The sequence below is a fragment of the Carex rostrata genome, chromosome 10 (genome assembly GCF_964058835.1).
Source record: "Carex rostrata chromosome 10, lpCarRost1.2, whole genome shotgun sequence".
NCBI lineage: Eukaryota > Viridiplantae > Streptophyta > Magnoliopsida > Poales > Cyperaceae > Carex > Carex rostrata.
Window position 1 is genome coordinate 1,478,748 of NC_135927.1, and position 12,787 is coordinate 1,491,534.

The 12,787-nt window shown below is 34.4% G+C and overlaps 1 protein-coding gene across 1 annotated transcript; it reads left to right on the forward strand.

Annotated features, from left to right (window-relative positions):
• Nucleotides 1-9,999: 9,999 nt before the first annotated feature.
• On the forward strand, nucleotides 10,000-12,499 carry LOC144560703 (AAA-ATPase At3g50940-like). The gene is made up of 2 exons (XM_078309951.1): nucleotides 10,000-10,852; nucleotides 11,759-12,499. Exons 1-2 carry the CDS (start codon nucleotides 10,095-10,097, stop codon nucleotides 12,474-12,476), a joined length of 1,476 nt encoding a protein of 491 aa, XP_078166077.1. The 5' UTR covers nucleotides 10,000-10,094; the 3' UTR covers nucleotides 12,477-12,499.
• The last annotated feature ends 288 nt before the right edge of the window (nucleotides 12,500-12,787 follow it).

The window sequence follows — 12,787 nt, forward strand, 5'->3', positions numbered from 1 at the left end:
GGAGACAAAATTTCATATTTTTTGAAATTTTTTTACTATTTATTAAGAGGGTTTGAAAGTTGCTGTTTTTATTAAAATTCTGCACCATAAAAAAACAGCGACTTTCAAACCCTCTTAATAAATAGTAAAAAAATTCCAAAAAATATAAAATTTTGTCTCCAAGCACATTTTAATATAGATTAAACATCTAACGGTTTGGATCGGCCATTTGAACTTCGGAAATTGGAGAACCCAATCGTTTGTTCCTGAGCCCAGGAACAAACGATTTGAGCTTAGCCACTCTCTCTCTCTCTCTCTCTCTCTCTCTATATATATATATAGGACTTGGCTACGGTACTATGGGTAGCTACGAGGCCTCCCGTGTTACGGCTCAATATTCAACTTTTCAAAATTCTAACGGTCGATCTGAACCATTCATCTTGTTCTCCATATTAATATGTGCTTGGAGACCAAATTTTACATTTTTTGGAAATTGTTTACTATTTTTTTAGATTTATTGAAAATCGCTGTTTTTCAGACAAATCTGGACCATAAAAAACAGCGATATTCAATAAATCTAAAAAAATAGTAAACAATTTCCAAAAAATATAAAATATAGTCTCCAAACACATATTAATATGGAGAACAAGATGAACGGTTCGGATCGACCGTTAGGATTTTGAAAAGTCGAATATTGAGCCGTAGCACGGGAGGCCTCTTAGCTACCCATAGCATATTAGCCAAATCCTATATATATATATATATATAATTATCCACTCTCATTAGTTCAGGTGTGAAAGAATTACTCCACGCGAATAAGAGCATCTACATCTCAGGTATTATTAGAGTTTTTAATTTGATATGATAGTTTCTAATCCAGTTTCAGAGATGTGACATGATTTATTATTTAAAAATTCAGTAAAGTTTTTTTTATTAAGAAACTATTTATAAATTAACTTTATGCTGTCCAAATGATTGACTCAAATTATTTGTCATTTTTAATTTGTTGCTGACGTGACTTAATAGAAACTCTAAAATTAATTTCAAGAAAGTGAGAGTTAGAAACTTTAAAAATCTTAATTTCTAAAAATGGTAAACAATTATTTAAAAACTAATTTAAGTTGTTGGGATGTAGATGCTCTAAGACTACACCCCTTGTTCCTATCGCATCTAGAGTTAAGTAGTGATTAAATCTAATTGATAGAGCCGGTCCTGAAGATTTTGGGGTCCGGGGCGGAAGAAAATTTTGGGCATTTTATATATACCAGTGTTGTAAAAACGGTCTTAACGGCCGATTATATGTCTGTTAATCGTTAACGGTGGTCAAACCATTATGAATACACTTATCAGATGTGTATTAGTGAAATTTTCTAATTAATCCGCTGATTATTCTCGATAATTCTCAATTATTCCGTTTATTCTCATTCAATCGTCCGTTTATTTTTGTTTATTCTATATATTGATTATTTATTTTACATTGTTTTTTTTTTCCATGCAGCGTGCTTATTTCTTTTTCCTCTTTGTACTCTTCTTGTCAGCTCCATTCCTTTGCGCTACCTTCTTTCTTTCTATGAATCGAATAATTTATCTCTTCTTTTAGCTTCGTTTGATCTTCTTTAGTAAAATCAATGAAATGAAAGAAGTTTTCTTATTATTATCTGAAAATTATTTTTTCCTAGAAACTCATATCATCATCAATACACAAGAGGTGTTGTATGGACTCAAGCAATCACCTAGAGCATGATTTGGAAGGTTCTGCATGGCAATGAACAACTATATTAATTATCAGTAGGGAGATTCAGATCACACATTGTTCTTCAAAAAGACGGAAGGTAAGATTGCAATTTTAATAATCTATATGGAACATGATTATTACTGGAGATGATGAGATTGAAATTGAGAAACTCGAGAGGAAATTGAGCAAGGAGTTGAGATGAAAAACTTGAATGGCTTGAAGTATTTTTTGTGTAACACTATAAGAAATATTATAAAAAAAAAATATATATAATGGTATAATTATAAATTTTGCATTTAAAACTACATAAAGAAATTTCTATAAATAAAACATACATATATAAATATATATATATATATAAGTTTTTATAATTTTATATATATAATTGAGTGAATATATATATGTTAATAATCAAATTGGAAGGTCTAAGAAGTATAAAAAAATTTAATAAGAGGTTTTATGTGCAAAATATATAACCTTATGCAATAAATAAAAATTGAAGGACTAATTTGTAAAATACCCAAAAGCTTGTCATAAGCTTCTCTTGTACCGTCCAGTACCATGTTGGTACCGTGAGAAACAAAAAAAAAAAAGAGGAGAGCGGGTGAGGGCAAGGGAAAGGAAGAGAGAAAGGGAGAGAAAGGAAATTTCGCGATCGATCGAACCGTCCGTAGATTCGAGATCAGAACGAAGCCCTCTACGCAATAAAGCAATTAATTTGGTATAAATCTCTATTTCTCAAATTCTATTTGGAACCCTAGATTTCGAGTTAAATTGCAATTCTTTCGTTTAAAGTTCGTATTTGAGTTTTGATTCGAGATTTCATGTAATTAACCTCATTCCTTGAACAATTGAGTTGAATTTATGAATTTGGGTTTAGGGTTTTTGAAACTAGGGTTTATATTTTGGAAATATTATAAGGGTTGAAAGTATAAAAGTTATGCAAATATTTAAGTTCTTTCGATTGAAACCCGAATTGCTATTTAAAACTAATTACCGAATATGTGTCGAACCTTCGAACTTTGAGTTATGAAATTAGAATTTGATATTAACTTGAATGGTTGTATGGTGTCGAAAACTTGAATGAACCAAGTAGATATACACTTTAAACTGCACCAAAGCATAGCAACCATAAGTCGTAACCGAGCATCGATCGAAACAAGTTCTAACTAAACAATTGAATTCTGCATGTGAATTGCGGGCCGCAATAGAAAGCCCTGCGGGCCGCAACATGATCTGATACTTAACCAAAAATTTGAGCTGTGATGGTTACGGGCCGCAGAGAGCCCAGTACTTAACCAATTTTTGTATTCTGTTCTGTGTGTACTGCGGGCCGCAACAACACCATTATGGGCCGCAATTACTGTGCAGATTTGTAATAATTGAGTATTTTTAAACCTAATCGAAGGGGTATCGAATCGTAATCATATAATGTCAATTATATAGCAATTATAAGCTAATTAAACCCTAATGGTATATATTCTAAATAGAATCGATAAGGCAACAGCGTACGGAACCTCGAGGAGTTTAAGACGTAAGATTTACTTAAGAGCAGCGTACTCAGGTGCGGGATTTCTGGACTTGTCTGATATTTTATTTTCAGAATTAAATTGTAGTTCTATTGACATGTTGAATATTCTTGTTGATTGCATTATATGAATTGTGCATTTGCATTTCATGCCCTAATATTATCGAACTCGAATTTTGGTAAGTTGATTGACTTGCATATTGGTATTGAATACATTTGTGTCGATCTATTATGATCTGATTGTAGATGAAAAGTCACTGGAATTGGAAATGAGATGAAATGGTATGTTATGGATCACCAAAGTGTGACCAATTTGCAAAACCTGGTGCACGGGTTTTGGGAGGATTCTAAAGCTTTAGTCTCTGAGGCTCGTGTAAGTCCCCAGACCGGTTGGGGCAGGAGCAGTATGAAACTAGTTGTGAATGGTAGTAATATGAGTGACTAGTGTGAGATGTCGTATGCATGATCTGATGAGATATGCGTTTGAATGGTCAATTGAGATTATGATTCTTAACGAATTTTCTGAATATGATCTGTAACTAGAAAGCTAGGAAATGGTTAAGCCAAGCACTACCGATGGGTGTCATATACTGTACAGTAGGGTGGCCTTCGGTAGGTGTCTGGAACCCTACCGTTGTCGACGGGTTTGCGGTACAGCTGGGTGGTACATCGGTAAGTGCTACCAGACTTATTAAAATAATTAAGCCCAATTGTTGTTGATTTGAAATTCGATTTAATACTCTTGTGTTGTAATTCATTCGATTATCTGCTGTCAGGTATGCATTCATGTTTATATAATGTTATACATGTACAATGCGTTGTTGATAATTTCTTTTTGAAAATAAAGTTTGATTGCAAGTCCAGGGGTTCGTATGTGGCAAATTATCGCACTGAGATTTTATTCTCACACCCGTTGGGTTATCCTTTTCAGGTTCTGGTGCAGTAGGGAGCGGTGAGGCACGACAGTCTTAGGCCTCGGTATTTGTCCTTCTACCAGAGTTTCTATGATACCTGTTAGATTTTGGTTTTGTGGTTGTGATATGTTATCTACGTATATGTGCATATACGTAGTTTTTGTATGATGTGATGTATATTGGTATCTTTTGAACTGAATCAGGAGTTATGTTTATATTTGTTTTCTCAGAATTGTGTTGAATTGTTTAATTGCTTGTTGAATGGGGTTATATATTTGGGATTTATGGGAATTGAGTAAATGAATCGTAATTGCCTTGTAGGCATACGGGAAACTGTATGTTTACGGCAGGGACCCTGTCGCATTTTTTTTACAGGTTTGCTACGGGGTGTGACATTTTGGGCATAGCAAAACATGTTTTTCTCTGTCTCAAAGAAAATACATTCTTGATATCCTAATTGAACTTGGCACGCTTGATTGCAAATCAGGAGACACAACAATGGCTCATAATTTAAAACTTAGTGCCGACTTTGGTCAAGTGCCTACTAGCAGAGAACAATTACATCAGAGTTTAGTAGGAAAATTGATATACTTGTCACATAGCCGACTTGATTGAGCATATGCAGTAGGAGTGGTAAGCCAGTTCATGAATGATCTAAAAGAAGAGCACATGAATGCTGTCAAAGGAAATCATGGTAGGGGCATAACATTTGGAAAGCATGGGCATACCAACATTGAGGGATACACGGGTGCTGATTGGGCTGGAAACATTGTTGACCGAAAATCTATAGCTGGATACTTCACATTTGCGGGTGGTAATCTAGTGACCTAAAGGAGTAAGAAACAAAATGTAGTGGCACTTTCAAGCGCTGAACCAGAGTTTAGGGGCATCTGTGAACTTATGTGGTTAAAGAAGCTGGTCATTGAACTCAGGTTTGAACCAAAAGACCCAATGAAATTATTTTGTGACAACAAGGCTGCAATTGACATCTCTCACAATCCAGTACAACACAATAGAACCAAGCATATTGAGATGGACCGACATTTTATTAAAGAAAAACTTGATTCAAAAGTTATCTTTTTACCATTTGTGAGGTCACATTAACAAGTTGCAGATATTCTAACCAAAGCAATAGCTAGCAAAGAGTTTAACATGGCTCTATGAAAACTAATGATAAAGGATATTTATGTGTCATAGTGAGGGGGTGTCAGAAAAGGCACCATGACATGATTGGATATCTACAGGATCTTTAGATGAACGAAGTAATATTATTTGAGCTATCAAATATGTTGATATGGGCAACAACATGAACAGGCAACTTGGTATTACCTTATATGCCGCTGCTGCCTACTTGATAAAGATTATAATTATATTTGATAGGGTGAATATTACTTTCTATGTTTGATAAGAAAAGGAGGATATATGAAGGGGTGCTGTGTTAGATATGTGTTCTAAAAGTTATCTTATGTTGATCACTTTTATATGTTATGTTTATGAATTGGATGCTACATGCATTTTGTTCCATGAAATTTATGTTTATCTTTAGAAGTGTTCAAGAAGATGCTTTTGGTCTTGAACCATAGAACTCTATATGATGACAAACATAAATCTCTAAAATGTTCACAAACTTGGTTATTAGCATGGAACACTAATATACCATGATAAGTTTGTCATGTTAATTAAAGTACATTGTAGTTCTATAAATGTTGATAAAGGCTTATCGTTTAACAACATGAGTATATGAAAGGTTTCATCTGAAAATTTATTTCCTTCTCTTCCTCTTCCTCCTAGCCGCCATCCCTCTTCCTCTCATATTATTGATTTCTCTAATGAAGAATTAGTAGAAGAACAAGAAGGGTTATTAACTAGGTTCTAACCTTAGATTAGATTAAGACCTCTAGCAAGGTCTTTCTAATCCTTGTTTAGTTCAAGGTGAACACTAGGAGGCCGTTTCGACAAACGAAGGTATCCAAGAGATCTAGAAGAGAATTCGACTTCTCTCTATTTACCAAATTGACATTTGGTAGAGGTATATCCAAATCACCTTTAGTAAATAGATTTGTGATTAATGAATGAGTAAATATCTATTTGCATGCATTTGAATTGCTTTAATATAATTAGCATAATAAAGTAGATCCGTAGATACTTGTAAGAAGGTTAAAATTTTTGAATTTATTGCCTTGCCGCATCATGAAATCCTTCATGCTGCTCATGAATGAAATGGATGAGAAAATACTCTATAATATGTTTATGAAATTAATAAAACAAAGAGAGGGAAGGGAGCTTCATGGGAGTGCTTGTGTTTGTGTTCTATTTAATATAACTCTAGTATTTTTGTTGGGTATGATACATGCTAGCACAATGTGTTTCGGAATGCCATTCGGTTACAACTACTAGCCTTATTTAGGTGATGCCATTAAGCAAAAATTACAAACATTCTACGCATTACGCAATAGATGCGTCAAATGAACTACGCGATGACAACTCAGCACCACGGTGTTCTTTTCAACTTATTTTTCGTAACTAACTCCCTAACTTAATTCACTATATCTGATCAAGCGGGCCCTCTTCATCAGCGCCTGATTGCCTTCCTAGCGGTCGCCTAATTTTAACTTGTCTGGAGCCCAGTTCGCTGTGTCGGGATCAATGGTCTGAATATAAATATTTTTCAGATCGTATTTTTTGTCGCCAACATTTCCATCATATATTTATTTGGTGTGTTGTTGAAAAAAAATGTTTGGATCCGAGAAATTCATCCTGGTCCATATATACTTTGGATCTGCACTACTATAGAATAAGTGATTATACACGGACATAAACATGAGAGCTACACGGATTTCCTACCGTGTGGACTGTGAGGGTGTAGAAATCCTTGAATATTTACACACGGATATTTACCCGTGTGCGATTATCGAGAGCTACACGGATTATTACATAAACAACCGTGTACAAACGCTTGCCAGCGTCGCTCTCAAAATAACCGAGCTACACGGATTATTACATAAACAGCCATGTATGATTACTCTTTCTATACGGACATTTAGCTAAATGTCCGTGTACGATTACTCTTTCTACACGGATATTTAGCTAAATGTCCGTGTAGCTCTCTTATTTTTTTTTATGTTTAAATACCTTTCTACACGGACTTTAGTTAAATGTCCGTGTAGAATTATTTTTTTTTCTAATTTTTTTTAATGTTTAAATACCTTTCTACACGGACTTTAGTTAAATGTCCGTGTAGAATTGTCCTTTCTTTCCTATTTTTTTTTTTGGTGGCTAGCTTCCAATTTTGTTAGCCATTTAAAATTAGAATTCCAAAACAGAGAAACATTAAACAATGGTCTTTTAAACTCATAATTCCAAAACTATACAACAGTATAAATAATTTATGTACACTAAAATATACAAAATTATACAAATCCATATTGAGCATTACAAAATTTAAATTGAAACCGTCTTGTCCACATACATCTGACATCGTCGATCTGCTCCTTGGTGTAACACTTTTGCTTTGGTCTATACTACAATTATAATTTGGTATTAGTTAGTAACAAGAAAAGGTAGAAGATTACAATTCATGCAACATATATATATACAAAGCCTTTTGTACATGCAATCTCATGTGATAAAACATAACATATACTCCTTAGGATCCAATACAATGTTTGTATAAAAGTTATATCCTTACCACTTAGTAACCACATGATCAAGCTTTGGCCCAAAATTGCCAAAACTCTTGGTTATGATCTAGTTTGGACCGAAATTTCATACAAACTAAGGCGTATTAGATCCAACATACCAAAAAAGGAGCTCCCATGTGATCCATGACATGATGCCTTTTGGTTAAAGGTCTCCAACATATTGCATCTCCAATAAGAATCCATTGATTAACATATATGTGCATACATAATAGGGAATACAAATTCTCCTTTAAAATTTTCATCCAAAATTATAAGAAAATATTTATATATAAAATTAATTGAATCTGTCTAGCTTTTATACGAACCATTGAAAATCAATTTTGTAAAAAAAAAAATTATTGCATCTTATATGAATTTACGATGGCTCTGATACCAAATGATAGTCTTAATAATTCATGACGTGTTTTGCAATTAAAAAACACAAGCAATCCAGAATCCGTAAATTCAAAATAAAATAACAAAGTAATTTAAATCTTACAGTTCTGAAGTGCAGACATCTTTAGGCGGAAGCGTTAGTACTGATTTTCAACGGTTTTCCTCAGATCTGATGATGGAGACCTTAGGCGTTTTCTTTACTTCTCACTTTCAAAAAATGGTCCACATTACACTAATTATTTACATTATCTTAACAAATCAAGCATGCATGCATTAATTAATAATTGACCTAAATAAGCAATAATAAGCTAGTAACAGAAAAGAGAAATATATATATATATATATATATATATATATATATATATATATATATATATATATATATATATACATGACTAAGCTTAGCAAGATAGAGAGGAGAAATACAAATTAACTTCAAAGATCTCAGATCCTAGCTCCTTGTGCACAAAAATCAAAATGACACTGCTGGAAGGAGAGAGAGAGAGAGAGTATTAATTGATCAAAACGGCGCTGCTGGAAGGAGAAGGTCTTTTATATAACCAAAACCCTAAAATAACCTTTCTACACGAATTTTTAAGTAAAAAATCCGTGTAGCTCTCTCAAGGCTTTCTATACTGTTATTTAAACAAAAAACCGTGTACAATTTTCACCTTTCTACACGGCTCTTTATTAAACGTCCGTGTTGCTCTCTCAAGTTTTCTACACTGCTATTTAAACAAACATCCGTGTACAATTCTTACCTTTCTACACGGTTCTTTAATAAATATCCGTGTAGCTCTCTCAAGGCTTTCTACACTGTTATTTAAATAATAATCCGTGTACAGTTCCTAATAAACGTCCGTGTAGCTCTCTCAAGGCTTTCTACACTGATTCTTTAATAAACATCCGTGTAGAGATCCCACAGATATTTCGGGCTTCCAAAAAATTATAATTTATCCACGGTTTTTAGGTAAAATTATCAAATCCGTGTACAATGTGTAGTGTACAATGACCATTTTTGTAGTCCTATTACATCCAAATATGATGAAAATGATGACCACAAAAAATATTCCGAGGTAGTTCATCTATTTTCCAATATTATGAAAATGATGGCTATGAAAATCTAGTCTGAAAAATATTTAAATCCGGACCATTGATCCTTGTCAATTGTCACAAAGATTTTTTGTGAGTTAAATAACTCTTGCCTAACAGCACATTGTTTTATAGCATACCATGCTTTATTTTTTTTTAACAATGCTATCTACATAGGAAGATATTAATTAAAGATAAATTTGACATAGAAACATAAACAAAAAAAGAAAAAAAAAATTGCATTGAGCATTTTAATCTCAAAATAGCGGTGTTTCAAAAAAAATAAAAAGACAATAAGCCGTGTCATTAATTTGTTTATTCCTTTTTCAAACATTTAGTAATTTTTCTTTTACATATTTTGATACAAGGTTAATTAATTTTCTACCATAATATTCAAAAAAATAATACATTAGATATGAAAATAACAAAAGCATGCTCAAACTATCCAATTTTGAGTGTTTTCTTTTGATTAAATTATGTCTGATTATGAAATGAAACCCATATATTGTGAGAGAAGAATTGACAGCAATAATAATTGTGATTATTTTTATTAAATACTAATAAACAGAGAAAATGTAACCAAATGACAACAAAAGAGACTATATGAAGCGACAAATCGATCCCCCCACCCCCACCACCACCAAGAAGAACCAATAGATAAAAAAGGACAGAACTAAGTAAACACAAATCTCGTGTTATATAAATCCAGAACCCCTTACTCCCCACGCTCATGAACCCTCTGTCAAAAACTGTAATCACCCAATTAAACTATGTTCAATCTATCCATGAAAACAGCAATGGAGCTTCTCCTAGATTGGCGATCAGCGAGCTCTCTCTTCGCCACGCTCATGCTCCTCAACACTTTGTCATCCTACATCCCTGCTGATATCCGCATATTTGCCAATAATTTCATAAGTCGCATCTTCACCTATCTCAAACCCACCACCACTATCATCATAAAAAACAGAGAAGCCTTTGTTGGCGTAAATGACCTATATGATTCTGCACAGCTTTACCTCGGCGCCCACTGCCTCTCTGACTCCCGCACTGTGTATCTCTTCAAGCCCTACAATGCTGCCTCTCCATTCACTTCCCTTCCTGACTCACACACCGTAAACGTTAAATTCAGAGGAGTTTCCATGCAGTGGACTTCTGAGATTCACGAGCAGTCAGAATCAGGCCGCTTCAGAAATCAAAGCATTGATGATGGCACAGACCGTCGCTCCTTGATGCTTGTGTTTCACCAAAAGCACCGTAACTTGGTACATGATTTTTATATACCTTATGTGCTTGAGGAGGCAACGAGGCTGAGGAGCAACTCGAGGGAGAGAAAGTTGTACACAAACCGCTCTAGTAATCCGGGATATGATCCTCACCAAATCTGGACATGCCGTTCCTTCTCTCACCCATCAAATTTTGACACACTTGCACTCGATCCTACCTTGCGGGAGGAGATTTGTGCTGATCTGCTTCGGTTTGTCAACCGGAAGGATCATTACATGAGGGTTGGTCGAGCGTGGAAGCGCGGGTAATTGATATTTTATAGATAGTACCTTTAATTTATGTCATTAGAGTTCTCAGTAAATTAATCTTCAAGGAAAATGGACTCTGTCAGATCACTCTTTTATCTTTGTTGAAGCTTTAAACCATGTACGTAATTAATTAGTTCATAAGGTATATTTAAATAAGATGGCCTACGGTGAGTTGTGAAGTAAGAGCCTTATTTTACTTCATGTCCATACCTCTGCTTTTAAAGTTCAAACAATCAATCAGAGCAGTTCAACATGATCTCCATATTATAATGTGCTTCGAGACCAAAAATACTTGTTTTTTTTTTTCAAAAAAAATTGATTTTTTTTACTATTTTTAGATATGTAGAAAATGACTAATTTTGGATGGATTATGGACCATAAAAAATAACAATTTTCTACCTATCTAAAAAATAGTAAAAATGTTTTGGTTCAATGTTCGATAACATTTTCATATGGAGATTATGTTGAGCAATTCCAATCGACTATTTGAACTTCCAAATGTAGAAATTATGAGCGTGAAAGAAAAAAAAACCGTTACTTCGTAACTCACCGTAGCCCGTCTGTATTTAAATTATTCGGATGTAATTTATAGTTCTTAGCAGTAAGCATGGCTGAATATTTGAATTTTAAACAAATTAAGACTATTTTTGAACTTCAAATTTTACATTTTCCTTGCAAAAATTGCTCAATTTTTTTTTCCTTAAAATAGTGTGTGATGCTGTTGATTTTTCCCATCTCTGTAAAAAAAATATATATATATATATTTTGGATTCAAGAATCCAAATACAAATTTTATGACGTATGAACCTTTGAAATAAAGTTTATTTTTCAATCTTCTTGTATAAATTCTAAGTCAGATAATATTATTGGTTAACACGCATATCTTAATTTGTTGCTTAAAGGTACCTCTTACACGGGCCACCAGGCACGGGCAAGACCAGCCTTGTTGCGGCAATAGCAAATCTGCTCAAGTTTGATTTGTATGACTTGGAATTAACTGCAGTTCAAACCAACTCTCAGTTGCGCAGTCTCCTCGTGTCGACCACCCCCAAATCGGTCATTGTTATAGAAGACATTGACTGCACAATGGACCTCTCAGATCGAAAGAAAAAGCAGACGGATGAAGAGCAAAGGGATGGCACGATGGGCTGGTTCCACAACACATCATGCCCTCGAGAGGCCTTAAACCTCTCTGGTGTATTGAATTTCGTGGATGGTTTATGGTCATCATGCGTTGGTGAGAGGTTGATGATTTTCACTACAAACCATCCCGATAAACTTGACGTGGCTTTGCTAAGGCCAGGTCGCATGGATAAGAAGATTGAGCTTGGATATTGTCGTGCAGCTGCATTTCGGATGCTAGTTAAGAACTACCTTCATCTTAGTGAGGTGGAAATGGAGAAGATAAACACCGTGGCTGAAATTGAGAGGATGCTTGGAGAGGTAGATGTGACACCAGCTGAGGTGGCTGAGGTGTTTATGGGGTGCGATGGGGCCTCAGCTGATGGAGCTTTGGATAAGTTGGTACTGGAACTTCGCCAGAGGAAGTTGTCGCTTCTATCAGAGCAGGTAGCGGTGACAGTTCGGACAGACAAAGACAATTTAGAAGAGAAACAGTGAGAGCTGGGAGTTGTATTAAACAATTAATTAAACAGTGAGAGCTGGGAGTTGTAAATCCTCCGGGGTTTATGAAGTTAATTAAACAAGTAGTAATAAAGATTAGGTAAATCTCCCTGATGCAGGTCCTATATATTGCTTATAAACTATAACTGTACAAAACTGCAACTGCTAGTGGCGTTATCTAGTTTTATATATTTTAGTAATTGCATTCCTGTACCTTCCCAAGGAGTGCTTGTTTCTTTTCGTTGTTGTTGTGCAATTCTGTGTAACGGTACCCATGTCTAATGCAACTATGCTTTTGAAATTTCCTT